Source organism: Perissodus microlepis, chromosome 23, assembly GCF_051167445.1.
Source record: "Perissodus microlepis isolate ML-2025 ecotype Zambia chromosome 23, ASM5116744v1, whole genome shotgun sequence".
NCBI classification, from domain to species: domain Eukaryota; kingdom Metazoa; phylum Chordata; class Actinopteri; order Cichliformes; family Cichlidae; genus Perissodus; species Perissodus microlepis.
Window position 1 is genome coordinate 3,401,030 of NC_140482.1, and position 20,840 is coordinate 3,421,869.

General features: G+C 42.4%; 1 protein-coding gene across 1 annotated transcript; it reads left to right on the forward strand.

Moving 5' to 3' along the window:
- The first annotated feature begins 526 nt into the window (after window positions 1–526).
- Window positions 527–13,326, forward strand: mxra5a (matrix-remodelling associated 5a). The gene is made up of 8 exons (XM_084922076.1): window positions 527–750; window positions 980–1,209; window positions 1,384–1,513; window positions 2,154–2,544; window positions 2,697–6,506; window positions 7,215–8,130; window positions 8,267–8,593; window positions 10,598–13,326. The coding sequence occupies exons 2-8, from the start codon at window positions 1,019–1,021 to the stop codon at window positions 12,186–12,188; spliced, it is 7,356 nt and encodes a 2,451-aa protein (XP_084778202.1). The 5' UTR covers window positions 527–750; window positions 980–1,018; the 3' UTR covers window positions 12,189–13,326.
- The last annotated feature ends 7,514 nt before the right edge of the window (window positions 13,327–20,840 follow it).

Genomic DNA, 20,840 nt, shown 5'->3' on the forward strand with positions numbered 1-20,840 from the left:
AGCTGTCCAAGCAGCATGTGGGAGAGTACAGAAAGGGGAAAATAGCTTTTACCATCTTTTAAACCATGATACTCTAATGGAGTAGTAGTGTTACTAGGAAAGAACTAAAACATGCCAAGGTAGTACCATATGTACTGGTTATGCATTCACTTTATAATGGCGCTCAATTCAATGGCATTTTTAGGCCACAGGGTTTAATCTGAGGTCACATGTGTGTGTTGCTCAGATATAAATGCTTTCCACTGATACTCATAAAACATCCCCGCAGTAATGTGAAGAGCAGTGGTTAACAGGCTCCACTGCGGTCCGAGCAGCAGCCTAAATGTCAAAGTTTGTTCAGTTTGCGTAGTTCAACAGTTTTTCCTCCTCATTCTTTCTCTTTCAGCTTCCAGCGTTGATCTACTTTCCAATAGCTTCAGTATGACTCACGAAGTATATCTAAACACTCAGCAGTTGTTAGAGAGCGGTGTGACATCGCTGCTCCGTCCTTCAGCGTCTTCGCTCTCCTCCACGGGCTTCGCTGGCCCCTCCTCCTGTCGGGTCTCCGCCGCGCTAGCGGAGGAGACTCACCGCTCGTTCCCCGACGGAGGTTCACAACCAGGGTCACTGCTTAAAGCAGTCAGTGATCAGGAGGACTGTACTTTAAAATCTTTTTGGCTTTTTGGGGTTTTCTGCAGCACGTCACCTTAAAGTTTCGGTTTTAACAGTGTCGTTAAAATGGGACACAGGAGCCCCCCTGCAGGAGAGGAGGTAAGGATATCTGCATTTGACTGCAGTGCTTCAAGCAGACGTTTATGAAACCTTGTTTCAGCGCTATGTGCATCATTCAGCAGAGCCTCAAAGTCATGCATGGGGGATGAAAGTGCTGAAAGTAAAGTTTACCTTTGACAGATTATGACTGACATCTCAGGCGAGCCTTTTCACCAGAAAGTGAGCAGCTGGGTTTTTCTGTACTCTTTTCATTGTTCTGTCATTATAGTGACTTTACAGGCAGCTGCTGTGACGGATAATCCCGCAGATGAAGATGGATCTTCCCTCTCAGTTCGTCCTAAACACTCTGCTGGTGCTGATTATTGTTCCTCTTGCCACTTGTGGCTTCTGCCCCCGACTTTGCTCCTGCCCTCAGCCCACTGAGCTCCACTGCACCTTCCGCTCCCTTCTCACCATCCCAGCAGCTATACCCAAACACGTGAAACACATGAACCTGGGGTCAGTCCCTCTGGCATCCGTAGCATTGATTTATCATGGTTATTAAACTGTCAGTGACTGGATTAAACACTTAATGCAGTGAAATGCTTTATGTAAGCACCGAGGCTTAGGAAGTGTTCTGCATGAATTGGTTTCATGTCTGTTATCCTCTCCACTCTGGTTTTGTTATTTAAGGTTCAACAGAATTAATAACATCACTGACAAATCACTGATGGGCCTGAGGAAGCTGGAGATGCTCATGCTTCATGGGAATGACTTTCACCAGCTACCTGATGGAGCGTTCACGGAGCTCAGTTCACTTCAGGTGCAATGACCTAAATCAATAAATGGTGGCAGGGGGATTGTTGTTTGAGCAAAACAGTGAGTTTTAATGATGAATCCATATTAGTCTGAGCCTTTCATAAACTCTCATATGGTATATCACATACACATATGATTATGAGTGTATACATAAAGCCTATATCTCCTAAAATGCTCGGTTTTAATACAATAATAACTATTTTACTAATGTGCAAAAGAGTCAGCACATATTATTGATTAATTCAACATGAGCACTTAAATGAGATTGTGTAAATACCTTAGATTTATCCACACAGTCTAGTTTTAGGAATAAAAAAGCAAAAGATATCTGAACCTGGGCCAAACTGTGAATCGAAATTTACAAAAGACATCCACCTTTAATTACTTTATCTGCTGGACAAATTCCTGATTCTTCCTAAGAATTTGTAAGATATGAAGTAAAAATTGTGTAATTTTAAATCCCAAATTTCTCCCTGAAATGTTAATGAAACAAAGCACTGACATACAAACTGTATGATGTACATGTGCCTTGATGCTGAACCTTGATGCCTGGTTAATGTATGTCTCAATGCATCAGAAACTAGAAGTACTCTAATATGATGAGCAATAGAGACTTTCTCTGTTCTTCCTGCTCACTGATGTAGATGCTGAAGATGAGCTACAACAAACTGAAGGAGATCAGCAGGCACGCTCTCCACGGTCTGTGGTCTGTGGCCAGGTTACACCTGGATCACAACCAGCTGGAGTACATCCATCCAGACGCCTTCCAGGGCCTCACTTCTCTCTGGCTGCTGCAGCTGGAGGGCAACCAGCTTCAGCAGCTGCACCCAGACACCTTCACCACCTTCACTGTGAAAAGCCATTTTCATGTCTCAACCCTGAGGCACCTCTACCTGTCAGACAATGATCTGGTGACACTTCCTTCCAGGCTGGTAGGGACCATGCCCCAGTTGGAGAGCCTGTACCTCCATAGAAACCCTTGGATCTGTGACTGCAGCATGAGGCGGCTCCATGACTGGAATAAAAAGTTTCCAGGTGGTATTTTTAATATGTACGCTGCAATTATGTTTAGAGCTTTCTTTTTGTGATGGTTAAAGTAAACTAAGACTCAAAATGCATAAAATATTCAAAGTCAAAGAGACGTGATGATCTGATTTTATAACGCTCATGCTCTGTTCTTTGCCCAGGAGTTGTAAAATGTAAAAAGGATAGGACCCTTCCTAGTGGCCAGCTGTGTCCCATGTGCTCGTCTCCCAGACACCTCCAGAGAAAGGACCTCTTTGATGCGGAGAACCTGGTCTGCAGAAGCCCCGTCATCACCTTTCCTCACAGGATGGCCACACCTAAGGATGTTGAGAGTGAGGTTTTGACCACAGAGGATTTTATAGAACCATTTGGAAATCTCTCGTTTGGCCTATCTGATGAACATGGGAATGAGCTGGAGCTGATGTGTAATATTAGCAAGTCTAATGAGCTTACCAAGATCAGCTGGCAGCAGACCACTCAGCCTCAGCTGACCAACATCACAGTGGCGGTAGATCTGGATTGTCCAGTTAATAGAGAAAAATATGAAAAACTGTGGAGGCTTATAGCATACTACAGCAGTGTGCCAGCACATTTACAAAGGGAAATTATTCTAAGCAAAGACCTTCATCAAACCCATATGTACAGACAGGACTCTGAGAAAGATGCCCTGTACTACACAGGTCTCAAAGTTAATGTAACAGCCCAACCACCATGGCTGCTGCAAACATCTGTGAACCTTCAGCTGAACCGGCTTCAGTCATCAGCCAGGATGGCAAAATTGACTATGAGCACAGAGCTCTCAGAGATGGTGGAGACGGAGGAGGTGCAAAGACAGAAGAGGTCATGGGTCATGATTGAGTCAACAAACACCAGTCATAAAGTCTTCAGTGCTATCCTAGGAAAGCAAACTCGAATGAACTGCAACGTGCACAGTTCAGGTCAACCAGTTATTCGCTGGATGCTGCCAGATGGCTCCAAAGTGGAGGCACCGTACTCAAGTCCAGGCAACAGACTGTCTGTGTCCCGCGGTGGAACTTTGATTATTAAGGCTGTCCGCCACACAGACGCAGGAATTTACTACTGTATCGCCAGGGCTCACGAAGACTTTGCTGTCTTGCCGTTCTATCTGACAGTGCAGGAATCCTCCAGCCCTCCCCCGAGGGACGAAACATCAATCAAACCTAGTGAGGTATTTGTAGGCAAACCTATTTCCCTGCATTGCACTGCATCTGCCTCCCCCGACGCTGAAATTAACTGGATTCTGCCAAACAGCAGCATCGTGAGTTTCCAAGCCAACTCATCCAGAGCTTTAGTCTATTCCAATGGCACTCTACATATTCCACAGTCAAAGTTATTAGACAGTGGTTATTATAAATGCGTTGCCATGAATCAACATGGTGTGGATACACTGGCCACAAAACTTGTTGTTATCAGGCACAACTTCAGGAAGTTTCCAGCAACACCTCAGTCAGCTTCAGGAGTCAACACTCAAATTAAAATCCCCACAGAAGACACAGAAGAAGCATCAGGGGACACTGAAGGCACTCAGGGTGGGGCTCCAGTGAGCCACCTGGAGCCTTTGAGAAGGAGAACTCCAGGAGGTGTGGTCCCGAGCAGGAGGGGCATTCACCCATCCAGGCACTTCTGGCGAAAGCCCCCAGTGCTTCAGAAACCAAGAGGGTCGCGTGTTGTAGACAGGAAGAATCCTACTGAGAACACAAGGAGGATTAATATATCGAAAGGTAAAATAGATCCACAGGAATGGGCTCATATTTTGGCCAAGATTAGAGATAGAAAGGCTCAAAATACTGTGACACCAATCCCAACTCAGCACACAACAGAGAGGAAAGCTGCAGAGGGGACAACGCAGTCAAATGAAGCTACTAAAGGATCAGCAGACAGTGTGACTGAGCAGGCACGGCAGGATGTTTTCAGGACGCTGCACACTCCTGTACACAAGCCACTGTTCAAAACTGATAAACAAAATGTACAAGACCAGGCCACACAACATGTGACATCTAACAGCAACATTATAGACAACGCACACAGCATACAAGCTACAACAGCACAGACATCCAACGATATGGTCGTAGACCTACACACAAGTTCAAACAGTGCGTTTTCCCCACAGACCACATCTGTTCCACTGTATGCTGTCACGTTCTGGCAGTCGCTCACAAACACAGATGTTAATGAGGATAAAACAGCTGATTGGTCCAAGGAATCACAGAGACATGTCAATACAGATAGATTAAAGGTTATTGCCAGTTCGAGGAATGATAACGAACCCTTTTTGAAAAGGATCCTTTCAGTAAATCCAAACAAATCAACGAAAAGCAAAGAAGAAAAATATCCTAGTGAGCCTGTCATAAAATCTGATGATTTGCAGTCTGTAGCAAGGGCATCTCCAACAACTGTACCAGGCTCTGAAGGCTCTGAATCCCCTCCACGCCTCCAACAACATAATTCCAGGCGAAGGAATGGGAGTCAGAGGAGGAGGCCAAACAGAAGGAAACAAAAGCTTGTGAAATCTGTCCCGTCTATGGCCATCACACCTGCCAAAGCTATCCCAGCAACTGTCAAGACCACTCCCTCCACACTGCTAAAAATAGTTTCCTCAGAAGTTACAGCAACCAATCCCAGTACCACTGTTCCATTCACTGGCAGCCAAGAAGCGTCATCAGGAAAACTGAGTCATAAAGAAAGCACAGCCTCCAGGCACGACCACGAGGCGGCCACTAAACCCTCCTCCCTACCAGCTTCTCTCCTCGAAACAAAGGACAGCCATCTGCCATTATTAAAAAGCACGTTAGCGGCATCATCACCTCCAGCAACTTTTCCAGAAGTGGGTGATACAAAGACAACCTCTCAAACAGCCTTTGGAATGTCAGAATGTCCATCTCCACTAGAGCACTTCAGTGCACCAACACCAACCACTTTGCAGAGGCTTATAAACACGCCTGCTCCACCTATTAGGCTTCCTGAGGACACACAAAGGTCAAGTGTTATTGGTGACCTTGGACCTCTGCCAAGCTCTGACAGTTTGTTGGTGGGTTTTTACGCCACCAACACTATACAACTGCAAACCAATGGGGAGGAGAGCCAACCGGGCCAGCAGTACACAACTAATGAAGGGATGCTGTTGAATGAGAGTGGGGAGGGGTTTTTGGCACCGCTGTCCCCATCCTCCACGTCTTTGATCGACCAAGTAATCAAGACAACCTCTGGGTACACTCCCAGTGACTTGACTGTGACACCAAGCATACTTTCCAAGGATTATTTGGAGACAGCTCTGGGTGTTACACAGACTTCTGCAGTACCTGAAAATTCACATTATACTTCTAGTCAAAGTAAACCCTCAAAGGTAGCTCAGAATCTTAAAGAAGCTCTAAATGAAAATGTTTTTCCTTCTACTGCTAGTACCTTTAAAGCAAAACCTACCTCTCCTGCCACTCCAAGGCTTGATCCTATAATGCGTATCAAAGTGACAGTGGATACCACACTTCCCAAAATATCTTCCACAGAAGCCAAGATGGACTCTTCACTGAGGACCAGCATGCAGGAGACTCCCAGGATCAGAGTCAGCCATAATGAAGACCAACAAATAAACCCCATCATTAACATATCAGAGCCACGGAAAGAATTACACTTCCAGCCCACAACCCAGTCGGCAGACCACAAACCAACTAGCACACGTCTGACTGGCAGACAGATCGTCTTACAGTCGGTCACCTCTGCACCAACTGCTACAGGCCAAACTAATCCGCATAGAGGGACACTGTTAACAAGTACTCACAATGTGTCCAGGAAGCACCAGGTACCTAGACAAGGATCTGTTCCAAGAGGAAAGCCAAGGATAACTAAGACTCATTTCCAGACTTTCACTGTTAAAGCTGAAACAGATGCTCAACTTCCCTGTGAGACTGAAGGTGACCCAAAGCCCTTCCTGTCATGGACCAAAGCTCTTAGTGGTATGTATGACTCAACCTCATTCATTCTTTTTTCTATACATTTTCAAAGCCATCATACTTCTGTCTGCTGAAACATGGCTACGAAAATAGAAAACATATCATTTATTTATTCAAATGGAAAAATCCAAAAATATTTTGATGTTGTGAAATGTTAACCAGAGCAATATGTAACTACCTGCAGACTTATATAAATATAGCTTGCAAAGATGTTTTATTGGAAATATTGGCACATAGTATATCAAATAGCAGATTATCAGCAACATTTGCAAGCATATCAGTATGTTCAGACATTCCTTATTACTGTAGATGTGTTTCCATATAACCTCCATGACTGACGATGCTATGATGTAGATGATGCACTTGTAAGATTATGGTTATAGTCTTGAATTTTGTAACATTTTTATAATCTATGTTACTTACTTACTTTATTATGATATGAGTTTTTAAAAGGGCCTTTAGCCTGCTCATAATTAAAAGTAACTATTTTGCTCTTATATGGTACGGGGTTTTTTTTCCACGGTTGGCAATCACACTAAAATATTTGCATTTTTCATTAAGTCCTCTCATTTATTGTATTTTTGTACACTATGTAAATGTGACATCAATTTCTCTTGCGCTAAATATTTTATACTCTCAATTATTTTCATCTTAAATTTTATTCTGTGTTTGAGAAAAGACTGTGCATTTTGTGTCCGTCCACTTTTGCAGGGGCGAATATTCCTCAGAACACCAGGGTCCAGAGGTTTGAGGTCCACCAAAATGGTACATTAATCATCAGGAGCGCACAGCTCACAGACGGAGGCCAATACCTGTGCACAGCGCAGAACCAGTACGGCACGGACACGATGCTGGTCAACCTTGTGGTCTTGTCTCAGCCTCCGCGGGTCCTGCATCCTCAGCACAGAGAAATGACTGTGCATCTAGGTGACAAAGTCAATGTGGAATGCAAAGTGGAAGGGCATCCTGCGCCCCGGGTCACATGGGTACTCCCTAACTACGTCCATGTAGCTGCTGGTTCCGTTTCTGTTCCATCTCAGCAGCATGTAGTTGTTGGAAATAACGGGATCCTCCGGATCAGCCAGGCCCGCTATACGGACAGAGGGATTTATAAGTGCATTGGCAGCAGTGCAGCTGGAACTGACTCTGTTTCAGTACGTCTTCATGTCCGAGCATTGCCACCCGTGATTCAGCAGTCACATCATGAGACTGCCACCATTTCAGAAGGCAGCCCTGCCTACATCCACTGCACTGCTACAGGTTCCCCTCCATCTGTTATTCGCTGGTTTACACCTGATGGTGCACAGCTCACTGCATCCCTAGACACTGGACAGAACCTAATTGTTTTCCCCAATGGCACTCTCTACATACAGCGTGTGGGCAAAAGAGATGCTGGGAGATACGAGTGCTCAGCCAGTAACACAGTGGCATCCAGCAGGAGAACTGTGATCCTGAACATAAGGAAGAATCTGTCCTCTGCCAAGGCCAGTATCACCTTATCATCACCCCAAAGAACAGATGTCATCTATGGGAGTAGCTTGTTACTAAACTGTGTGGCAACAGGACAGCCAGAGCCCCGAATCATCTGGAGGACACCTTCTAAGAAGCTAGTAGATGCTCAGTACAGGTGAAACGTAAATCTTGTAATGAAACAAAATGCTCAGACTAAGTGTTGTCATTAGAAATCTTAAAAAGCCTCAATCATTCAAAGCAATCTTAATTATTAATCATATGCATCAACTTTGGTTGTTTGTTTTTTGCAGTTTTGACAGGAGAATCAAAGTGTTTCCCAATGGCAGCATTAGCCTTCATCCAGTGACTGACAAGGACAGTGGCGATTACTTATGTGTGGCTCGTAACAAGATGGGCGACGACCACGTGCTGCTGCGGGTACACGTGCTGAGCAGACCAGCCAAGATCGAACAGAAGCAGCAAAGATCCAGTCAGGAGGTTTTGTACGGTGGGGACCTGACGGTGGACTGTGTGGCTTCTGGCCTCCCCAACCCGGAGATCAGCTGGGTTCTGCCGGATGGCACGATGGTTAACCCAGTCAAACAGAGCGATGGTGTCTTTGAGGGGCGCAGTCGCAGGTACGAGCTGTTTTAACTTCTACAAAGTGCTCCCAGTGTCTAACACAGGGGGAAAACACCTTCACCTGCCAGCATTTGTGAAGTTCTTCTGTGTAGATGAAAGTTTAACCATTTTTAATGAAGTTCTATTCTATGGTGACGCTTTGTTTATCAGAAGGATCTGTGAGTGTGGGAACCTAGTCACTAGAGAAATGACTGAACATCCATCTTCCTTTAACTGTTTCATGAACTTCTGGGCATTATTACAGAAAACTGAGCTAACCGTCTTTCTGTCTCTGTAGTTTCCCTTTTGCTGCAAGAACTCGACTTAACTGTAACTTAAACAATTCTGCCACCATGTGGTCAAGAGCAGCTACAGAGCACGTAAATGAATTATTTAAAAGTACAATACTGCTCCAATAAATTGTATCCATTTAAACAAAAATGACTAAAAACATAGCTTTGCTAGTTTGCCTTATGAAAAGTCTGCTACTACCCCATAAATATGTTGAAAGGTGTCTAACAAATGACCTTATGTCATTGGTCTCATTTCATTAAAACTAGACTCCCTTGGAAACGATTAGTCGAGTCTCTAGTGCACCATACCACCTTAAGTTTAATGACTCTTCATTTCCACATAAAATCTATTAAGCATTGGTAAAATATGTATTTCTTTTTGACATATTTTGGCTTAAACAAAACATAAAAAGATTCACAAAGCATCAAAACTAGAACTGGCTTTAAAAAATCGATTTCCCAATTCAAACCGATTTTAATTTGAACAATGCGATAAATCGATCCATTACCCTGAATCAATTTTTAAATATAAATGTATTTTGCCAGAAATGCCAGAGTCTCCGCTCAAAGCTCACTAAACTATTTCAACAACCACCAAAAAGCTAAAACAGCAAACGAGAGCAGGTAAACAGATTCCACACAAAGATATAAACACAGAGCGTGGATCGTTCACCCGACCGCACGTAAACAGGCACGCCGTCGGTGCTGAAGGCCGACATCTCACAGATTCTGATGCTGCAGGTTTTGTCCCTCTCCATCCAAAATTCACTGAACCAGCAGCAAAAGAAGATCCAAACTAATCTTCATGTTTGATAAACATCGTTAATTCCCTCTGACGTTGGCTGTTTTGCTTCCACCACAATATAATCACACTTCCTGCACAGCTCTTTCTCTCTCAGTGAACTTCAAGAACAGTTTACCATCCTAGAGAAATCCTAGAGTATTTAAAAGTAGAATGGGAGGCAGAGCCTTCAGTTTTCAGGCCCCTCTTCTGTGGAACCAGCTTCCAGTTTGGATTCAGGAGACAGAAACTATCTCTACTTTCAAGATTAGGCTTCAAACTTTCCTTTTTGCTAAAGCATATAGTTAGGGCTGGACCAGGTGACCCTGAATCCTCCCTTAGTTATGCTGCGATAGGCCTACTGTTTCTTCTTCACTCACTATGTGTTAACAGACCTCTCTGCACTGAATCATACTTGTTATTAACCTCTGTCTCTCTTCCACAGCATGTCTTTATCTTGTCTTCCTTCTCTCACACCAACCAATCACAGCAGATGGCCCCGCCCCTCCCTGAGCCTGGTTCTGCCGGAGGTTTCTTCCTGTTAAAAGGGAGTTTTTCCTTCCCACTGTCGCCAAAGTGCTGCTCATAGGGGGTCATGTGATTGTTGTGTTTTTCTCTGTATCTATTATTGTACGATCTACTTTACAATATAAAGCACCTTGAGGCGACTGTTGATGTCATTTGGCGCTATAGAAATTAACTGAAATTTAATTAAGTTAACAGATTTCAGTCAGACTGAAACATCAGGTGTAATCACTAGTTATTTTTCCTTTGGTAAGAAAAGAACTTCATGTGACATGAATATGTGAAGTTTAAATTTAAATAATGTCATTATATATGTTGTATTAATTTAATACATTCTCTTCATTGCCAACCAATGAATCCAGTCATGAAAGTGTAACAGTGAGTAACCATTTCTTATCCTTCTCTTCTGGAACTACATGTAGGTATGTGGTGTTTGACAATGGGACACTTTACTTCAACAATGTTCGCATGCCAGAACAAGGTGACTACACATGTTACGCGGAAAACCAACATAGCAAAGATGAGATGAAGGTCAGAGTCAAGATCAAAGCTGCACCCTCCCCACCGAAAATTCAAAATAAAGATCCACAGACTGTCAGCGTTTTCTATGGCAACGAAGCTACACTGAGATGTAATGCCAAAGGTGAACCAGCGCCAGTCATCACATGGCTATCCCCTTTAAACAAAGTGATTTCCCCCGCATTAGACAAATACCAGGTTCTGGATGATGGGACATTGGTAGTTCAAAAGATCCAAGGTTTTGATAAAGGTAACTACACATGCATAGCTAGAAACAATGCAGGACAGGACCGTGAAGTTACCAGACTCGAAGTCTTGATAACACCTCCAGTGATCAATGGGTTAAGAGGAACTTTGAATGCTATCAAAGTAACCGCAGTTCAGAATCAGCAAAAGCTGCTGGACTGCAATGTACATGGAAACCCCAGCCCTCGAATCACTTGGCTTCTGCCAGGAAATTTGACCCTTTCTGCACCATATTACAGCAATAGAGTGGTAGTTCACCAGAATGGTACCTTGGAAATCCATTCACCCAAGGAGACAGACTCGGGGCAACTGGTTTGTATTGCTCGTAATGAAGGAGGAGAGGTCAGGTTGGTGGTCAACTTGGATGTGAAGACAGTTGATGAGAGGCCACAAATTAGAGCTCCCAAAGCAAATGTTCAGTTGCTGAGTGTAGGGAATGCTGTGGCTTTGAATTGCTCCTTTGAGGGCTCAATACTACTGCCTGTCACCTGGATCCTGCCCAGTGGTACACCTTTGCGTAGTGGGGCTCGGTTCTCCAAGTTTTTCCACCAGCCTGATGGCTTGCTGATCATCAGCAACCCCTCTATGGCTGAGGCTGGTATGTACCGCTGTCTGATACATAATTCAGGGGGGCTTGTGGAGCATACTGTTACACTGTCCCCAGGAAAAAAACCAGAGATCAACAGCAGATATAATTCCCCTATCAGTGTCATGAATGGGGAAAACCTTTGGCTTCACTGTCAAACCACTGGTGAAGCACTCAGACTAGCATGGACTCTGCCCAGTGGAGTCGTCCTCAGCAGACCGCAGAGAGCTGGGCGATACACCATACAGCCCAATGGAACACTTGCCATACAACAAGTGTCAGTCTATGATCGGGGTCCCTACGTTTGCCGAGCTAGTAATGAATATGGCAGCTCCTTGCTCTCCATTTTGGTAAATGTAATAGCATACCCACCTCAAATTACTAACGGCCCTCCCTCTGTGACTTATGCTAAACGTGGAGTTGCTGTTCAGTTAAACTGCGTAGCAACTGGCATCCCTAAAGTTGAGGTAGCATGGGAAACACCTGACAAAATTCGTCTGGCTGCCAATGCAAAGCCAAAGCTCTTTGAAAACAAGTACCTCCTTCCGCAAGGTTCCCTCATCATCCAGAATCCAACGCAAAGAGACGCTGGCATCTACCGATGCACAGCCAGAAATGCCATTGGCTTGGACTCTAAAGCTACAGTTCTCAACGTGTTCTAAAATGTCACTGTTCCTCTTCGTCTGTTGCTGCCCAAACAACTGCCTGATTAAAAGGAAGCGTTTAATCACCACATGTAGTAATAACTTCAGTTATAATGATGAGTTGATTAAAACCTGCAGTGATGCTTTGAGTGTTTGCTCTTTAGAGGCCGTTAGTTGAAGACACCGTGTGCCAGTTTACAGTTTTCACCATTTTGCAAACCTCCCATTTCAAGCATTTAGAAAATATATGCAGTTTTTTTGTTTTTTTTATAGAGGACCAATTCACAACAACAATTTCCTCAGGCCACTTTACATTGTGAGGTAATTAGCCTACACAACTGGAAAGAGAAAGCAAAAGTAATTGTCTTGTGCTGGCACTTCACACTATCAAGCAGAATAGTTGTGTTCACCTGCTACGTGCAAGACAAATACTGTAATAAAGATAGACTTAAATAATATAAAACATCGTTGTTTCAAGTGACTCAGGGACGTGGAGCGTGCATGCCAGCATGCAAAACACAAAATGACTTTTTGATGTTGATTCGTTTTAGTATAAGATGCTTATCTTATCAAGGATGTGCAATGCTTTAATTTATTTTTCTAAACTTTTGTAATATAATTGTTAATTGGAAATCTACATTTGTATTCATCGGTCAAACTAAATATGTGGACAGCGATTTTGTTTTGCTGGCTTGTGATTACCTCAGCTGCTTAGTGATGCTGCCGGGGTGCGATGTGCCGGTTATGACAGATGGACCACGCCTAACCACAATCGTCTACATGAGACTGGTGCTAAATGAACAACATTGGAATAATTAGCATTTACGCCAATGACTGCCAAACTGTTCAGCATGTTAAAATGTAGCCTGGCGGGACAAAGCTGTGCAAAGAGTTACTCTCCAGACCCGGCCTTAAACTATCCGGCTTTGGCTCTATCAGCTCCACTCAAAGTTAATCACGCCAAAACATTTTATCCTTTGGCTGATCTTCAGTTGATCAGTGAGCATATATTCCCAGCTGTATGTGTACCTTTTCTTCAGTGGAACAGTTATTTCTGACAAGGACAGATGATGTCAGCCTGTAAAGAATTGCTAAACAGCTCATTTAATTGTGAAATACTTTTGAACTTAATAAAATTGACTGAGAATATATGTAATTTTGTTGTTGTTGTATTTTTATTTAAAGAAGCTGAAACTGCTGGTATCCTGTGCTTTTCATAATAAAGGCCCAACCTGAATATTTCCATGTTTTTATACCTTGGTTCAGATTTTTCACAGCAACGTGGAGCATCTTTGAATCTGCTTCTGCAGAGTGCTGACACTGTACTACGTTCTCATATGTAAATAATTTGTGTCTGTCAGACTGTGATGCGTAGCAGTTTTCCTTATTTGAATATAAAATTCCTCCACATTTCCACTAAGCTCAAAAATAAAACCTTTATTTCTGCTGAGGTTGGAAAGGGAACAAATTGAAAAAGTGATGACTCAAGAATGTTTGCCACTCTGCTAAAAATGACACCATAACTGAGAAAAATGTTTGTAGTATTTTCTTGGAAATATAACTTTCTAACTCTAAATAAATAATTCAAAAGTGTCGTTTTTGTTTAGCTGGCCTTATAGATCGAACTTTGCAATTAGGATGAGGGAAGCTGGTCGCAGCTACGCTGAGAGTCGCCTCTGGGAATACAGCCACAGTCTGCAAAGCTGTGAGGAAATCAGTTAGATTAGCATATATGTCCTAAAACAATCCCACTATGAGAATTTTAGCATCAGCTACTCTTTTTGTGACAGCTGGTATCAGAATTGTCAGGGTTAATCAGTAAACGGACAGATTTTGTAAAGTGCTTTTCTACTCTCCCGGAGCGCAGTACTCAACTGTGGTACACCACCCAACTTCTCAAATGCTGTGCAGCTTTTTCACCGGTAAAATGACTGGAATGCAACGGTGCATGTTTTTGATAATGTGGCTACAAAGATTTAAATGCAGAACTGAATAACCTTGAAGTCTTGGTCTGTGACCCAGAAGGTACTAGACTACAGTTTGGAGATGCCACCACGGATGGTTTCCTCCTGCTGTAACTGTGGTTTTCTCACTGATCAGGATTATGTAATGCCTCTCTTCTGGATGTTTATGCTCTTCATATGTACCTGTTACTTTGTTGTGCTTACCCGCTCTGACTTCAGATGATTTACTAAGGGAAGTCAAATCATAGGAAATGGAAAAGGACCCTTACTTCAGGGATTAGTGGTAATCAAAGCATGTGCCCTCCTGCTCAGAAACATCAATATATGGAGAATCTGCTGTGATCTATGGATGACTAGAGATTTTCACATGATGTCACAGCTGACCGATGAACCATAAGCTGGGTGAGAGGCACTTCATGACTGCGTAACAGAGAAGATAAATGTAATGGTTAAAGGGGTGCTTCATCAGAAGAAAATGCTTTCTCTCTTTGGACCATGAGAATAAGGACGTACAGATGCCTCTGTAATGAAAGCAGCACTAACTCATTGTAATGATCAGATTTGGAGCTTTGAGCTAACTGTGAGTGTTAATGTGGCAGGTTGCTCATTTGTGACAAAGACACTGAGCTGTCTTTGTGAATGCTCGTGCTCATTCTAAATCATATCAGATAGACTGAAAAAGGGACGAGTTTATTTACTGGGAGACTAAGACAAGCTGCCTGATGGTCAGCCAGTCCAATGAGATTCTGTGCTAACATGTTCACTTCACCATTTCCATTTAATATTTACCAGTGTTCAACACTGTGTAACCAAAATGAGTTCTTCTGTGTTCGATAATCAGATTTTTAAATATAAATTCGCTTTGTTTGGCATCCAAACTTCAGTCAGTTATAAAAACTATTGTGACCATTTTATCTGTAACATCTAAATCCGCTGGCAGTGGGGCATTGGTTATCACTTTGTAGTACAGTGTCCTGCTCTGGCCTTGTCGTTTACATAGACATTATTCTGACACGTACAAAGTGTTAAAGAATAAACACGTCCCACCTGAAATCCCACACAACAGGGGGCTACCCCAGCAGTACACTACGGCCCATCACACCATCCAAAGTGAGCACAAACAGCCTCCCCAGATCCCAATCCAAACATGGGATGAAATAAACCTGATCCACACATACCTCCACCTGCAGGACCAACCGCCTCATCTGACACAGTCCCTGTGACAACCCACCAGGGTCAGAAACAACAAAAGTAGAAGAAGAAGAGGGACAAACATATCATATCATCATCTGAAAAAGCTTCTAGTTGACTTGTATACATTCAAAGAGTTCTGTTGAAATGAGGTAAGGAACAAAAACAGAAGCATACATGTTTTAAAAGCATCTATAGTTCTGAATTTCCTGTTGAATTAGGTGAGTTTCCTTTCATGCTCCAAACAACCTCCCATCTTCTGTTCTTAATCTCTTTTCCTTGACCTCAATGATGATGTCATCAATCGAGGAAAAGTGTGAACATATTCCAGCTTCAATTTGGGAGACAGACACTCTGTACTTTTAAGATTAGGCTTAAGAATTTCAAAAAAGATTTTCACCGAGCCGGACCAGGTGACCCTGAATCCACCCTTCTCAGGATGCTTGCTCAAAAGGGGTCGTCTGATTGACGGGGCTCTCTCTGTGTTACTGTAGAGCCTTTACCTTCAAAAACAATCAACTCCAGGTGGTTTACATTGTGATTTGGTGTAAATACAATTGACCTTCACGCTGTGAAGAGAAGCCAGCATGAGAGAAATACACTCTCTGTATTCTCTGTCAGTAGTTTATGTTCAAATGCATATTGGTATTTTCCAGAATTACTGGATATGAATAAAATACTGAGTTCTTCTTTTTTTTCTTACTGTTGCTTGTTGTGCTGGTTTTCTTCAATAACCTTTAGTTCAGAACTTTTAAAAGATTACAGACTGAAACATGTTTATTTAGAAGAACTGTCCAAAGAGAAGCTTCAATCAATCGACCGATACATTAATAGATAGATGTGCCTGCTGAAAGCATTTTCTGTCGACTTGTTGAAACCTGACCTAAGGGCTTCTTTCAGTGGACAGGTCATAGAAATCAGATTTCAGATTTCTGGACATTCAACATGAGAGGCATGCTCCGTGATCAGTTAACCCTTGTGTTGTCCTCGGGTCATTTCTGAACCGAAAATAAATCTTTCGCCATCAAAAATGTGTTTTTTATTCATCAAATGGTCTGAAAATAACAGGAGTTATTTATTACTATGCTATGCATGATTGGAATAAGTTTTAAGTAATTTGATTTATTTATGGGGATTTTATTGGATTTTATAACACCTGTGGTCCTCAGGGGTCAAAAATGACCCCAAAGTACAAAGTGTTGCAAAGGGTCATATTTTCACACCAAACTGCTTTCAAACATCTTGGATCTTGGATCACTGATGTGTGGGGTCAAGCACTGGTCATAACAACAACAACAACAACAACAACAACAGGCAGCACAATGAGGAGGCAGGTGCTCTATATTCAATTCAATCTTATTGATACAGCACCAAATCACAACAACAGTCGCATCAAGGTGCTTCATATTGTAAGGTCGACCCTACAATAATACGTACACACAAAGTATGAAAAAGTACATTTTTTTTACCATGTTGTGCAAAGCAATGAGCAGTAGAACAAAGCACATATTGTCCTCTAATATAATGAGGAGGGAGAATCAACGATCAGTTTATGACATCCTGAGTCTGGTAGAGAAGTTTTCATGCTGACACAAGATTAATCATAGAAGCACAAAAAGGATATAATTTCTTGATAAAGACACAATAGATGATCGTCGTTCATGACACAAACGTGCTCCCATGAGGTGTATGGAACAAGTGGGTGTTTCTCCTGCTGTGATGTAAGATCCTGGTACTGATGTGACTGTATGAGCACCAAGTCCCCTTCAGAGGACTCTGTCCAACAGAACATCCAAGTAAACCAGGGAGCTATGAGATAAAAACATGGGCAGCATGTGATGCAGGTCCAGCTGTACATGGAACATGCTCGTGTGCGATGGCAAACCGTCTGTCCTGCAGTCAGGACACGCGAGTTGTCCCTAACATTGCAGGTTTCCAAAAGAAAACAATCACCTGTAACAACTTGTTTACTGTATATGACCCTTGGCCTGCAACTGCAGAAAGAAAGCTGTCCATGATGGGACCAGTGCAGAGGAATGAACCTGAGCTTCCTCCTGCACTTGGGTCAAATATGGACACGTCTTTGTCCTCATGAAAGTTTGCCTTCACTCAGACCCATGCCCTGCTGTTCCTACCATGCCAAAATATAGAAAACTGTCAGGTAATGAGTTGGAATAAAGTTGAATAAAACCTTGAAACACAGAGATGGATGATATTTTATATTTATGGCTTTATAAACAGTCAAACCAGACGGGGACATTTTTGAGCCCAGAGGACAACAGATGTGATTATTTGCTGCCAGTAAAAAACTTGAAGTAGTTTAAAAACAGCTTTCTAAATTAACTTTGACATAAACCCGTCTGTGATCATCTGTTAAAGCAGCCGACTCTGGTTGTGAAACGATCCTCACGATAACTGATGATTTAATTTATTTTTTACCCAAAAACAAAGAAACATTTTGTATAAATAAAGTTTTATCAGACATAAATTTGAAATGGAATAAAGACATTGTGTCAAAATGTTTGAATTAAGTTTTAATTAAAAGTGGGGAAAAATCTACTTCATATTAATTAAGTATCAATCAAACCAGATCGGACCACAGCTGTGATTATTCGCTGCCATTTAACATTTGAAATGATTAAAAAAAAAAACAATTCTCACTAAAGTTCAACATACAGCACTCTGTGGTTAGTCAGACAGTCAAAATAATCTAAACATTTTTTCTAATTTTTCTAATCTAAACATATTTTATTGTCTCGTTTTATTTTTGCTCAAAAACAGACGATACTTTATGTAAACAAGGTCTGGTGGCCCTAAATTGCAAAATGTTGGGTAAATTTTGTGTTAATGTGTTGGTCTTAAGTTAAACTAAGGTGTAACACTGAAATGATTGACAATTTATACTTTGTACTTTTAAAAACACTCAAATGAGCTGGGGACATGTTTGACCCCTGAGGACCACAGGTGTGTGGAGGACATTATGAGGGTTAAGCTGCTGCCAGCGTAGTGCAGGTGACTGTCACACAACAAAGGCTGAAATAATCTAACCCAGCTTTCTGTTAGTCATCCTAGGTTAACTGCAGTTACTCGAATCATTTCAAGAATTGTATCGCCTCCGTGGACTGATCTCTTGATTCCTTTTAGTTTTCAGGACTTAATGAATGAGGTGGTGAACTTATTAACCCTGTCATGCATGAACTATTCCAACCTCAATCAGGACTTTTATTCATCTTTAGGCATGAAAAGATGAATAAAACTCCTGATTGAGGTTATCATAATTCATGCATGAAACAGTTAAATAAAAATAATTACAAAGAAACACATCATACATCTATAGTAACATTAAAGGACCAGGCAGGGCTTGGAGTGACACATCAGTGTCCAGTGTAGGGGTTTAAGTGCAAGTACACCATCAACACTGACACGAATACAACAGCCTTTGCATAGCTGTCCACTGTCGTGACTACTATGTGTGAAAGGGTTAACTTATCCCAACTCTGCACTCACACACTAATCTTGAATGAATTAGACTGAAGGAGGAATTGCTTAGAAAGCCGGGCACATCACTGCTCTTAGCCGAGGCCTTCTCACCAGCGGCCCAAGCTCACATCTTTACTCTTGCTTTACATTCAGCACACTGCATTGTGTTGTGGTGACAACATTATAGGAGAAATGCTTATGAAAATTACATGCACTGTGTGCCCATTGGATAAGGATCACACAGCATCCTGCCAACAGCAGACAGACAGCTATTAATCTCTGCTTTTGCTTCTGTGATGAGCTGAGAAGATGGCCACTCCAAAGGACCACAGTGCCCCCTACTGGAAACATTAAAGTACATCCTTAAGAAATAAGGTAGTGAGAGTGTGTGTTTGTGCAGATGCACACATGTGGTGGCCTAGGAAGTTTTTATAAATCTGACTACATGACCAAAAGTAACAGTTCCACAAAACAAGCAATTTTGTTGCAAGTTGATTCAATACCAGCTCAGAAATCACAAATTAAACTGGTGCTACTGGTTTCTCAAAACCAGCTAAAACAGAAAGCAGTTCTTATTACACGTTAAAAAGCAGAAGCCATCATCAATCATTTCACCTGCTTTGGTGCACATTAAAGAGACACCAGCTACACTATGGTGTTATTTTTGTGCCTCTATTCTGAGTGCACATAAAAAAAATGTTGCATTTTGAGGAGAAAATTATTTTGAGCAAAGAAAAGTTTAATTTGAGTGAACAAAATTCATTGCTGTGTGCAAGAACTGTATTTCAGTGTTTGCTATTATCCGTATACACACACAATAACAGATCTCTGCTCTGTGCGCTCACAGACATCTGCACACCTGCTCTCAGTGTGTCGCTCACACTCACAACATCTCTGCTCCCCGCACGCTCAACTCTTTCTCCAATCGGCTCGTTAGCTACTGCATTCCAGAAACACTGTCCAAAATGTAGCTAAACCCAGTGGAGTGGATTGGTTTAACCAGTGCCAATTATTTTCTCCTCAAAATGCAACATTTGTACTTGCAAAATTTTTTACGTGTGCTCAGAATAGAGGCACAAAAATAACACCGTAGTACACTGGCAATAAGAAGACAACCTCCAAAAAAAGAATGGTTCTGCAGGTATTGGCCACAGGTCTGTCTTTGCTGTGTCCATATCACTGGCATGAAGCAGTGCCTGCAGCCGTTTCAAGTTGCACAGGCAGCTGAGCTCGTCGAGGAAAAGACATCCATGTGTGCGCTCACAGGGCTTGTTCCATCTCCCAGCAGTCTCATGAGGGTGGAGGAGACATCGGGAGACAGGGTTAGGGTTGGAGCCCACTCCAGTCAACACTGAGTGAACGAGGCCTTAATGGCTGAGCTGCAGTTCCTCTCCTCCACTACTCTGAGACATTAGGCCTTTTCATTGCGTGTGTACTGGTCAGATCGTGTCAGTGCTGAGGTATGTAGAATTTGGTCATTATTTAATCATTCATATCAAGTCATTTAAAACCAACTCAAGGACTGCAACCATTTCTAATGGGAAAAACATCTATTAGCCATCAGTGAGTGTTAGTGGTATCACCAGACCAGTGCCAGTGTTAAAGGTTTAAATATTTAAACAAGCATGTGTATAGACAGACTCCAGGGGTCAAGCATCTGCCTTTTTGGCCTTTTCCTTTAAGGTTTTACAACCTGTTCATCTTGGAGTCACTCTTGTTCAGAATTTCTGTAAATTCTGTAAATTCTATGGATTTTCATTATTTATAATGATAGTCATAAATCTTTATGTATTTATAAGGACCGTCTTAAAAGAATGGATCAAAGTTTGCATGACTCGGTGGGATATGAGTAGCATGACATCTTGCATTTTGGTGTTCAAATGATCCAAGTTTGAAAGCCAAGTGCATACTTAAAGTCAACTTCAAACTATCCATCCATCCATCTGCTTCCGCTCATCCTTTTCAGGATGGCGGGAGGTGCTGGAGCCCACCCCAGCTGTCTTAGGGCGTGAGGCAGGGTACACCCTGGACAGCT

Coding starts and splice junctions, on each gene's coding strand:
- mxra5a (XM_084922076.1), top strand. CDS start 1,019: ATGAAGATGGATCTTCCCTCTCAGTTCGTCCTAAACACTCTGCTGGTG. Junction 1,210..1,383: donor GTGAAACACATGAACCTGGG/GTCAGTCCCTCT, acceptor TTGTTATTTAAG/GTTCAACAGAATTAATAACA. Junction 8,594..10,597: donor TTTGAGGGGCGCAGTCGCAG/GTACGAGCTGTT, acceptor AACTACATGTAG/GTATGTGGTGTTTGACAATG.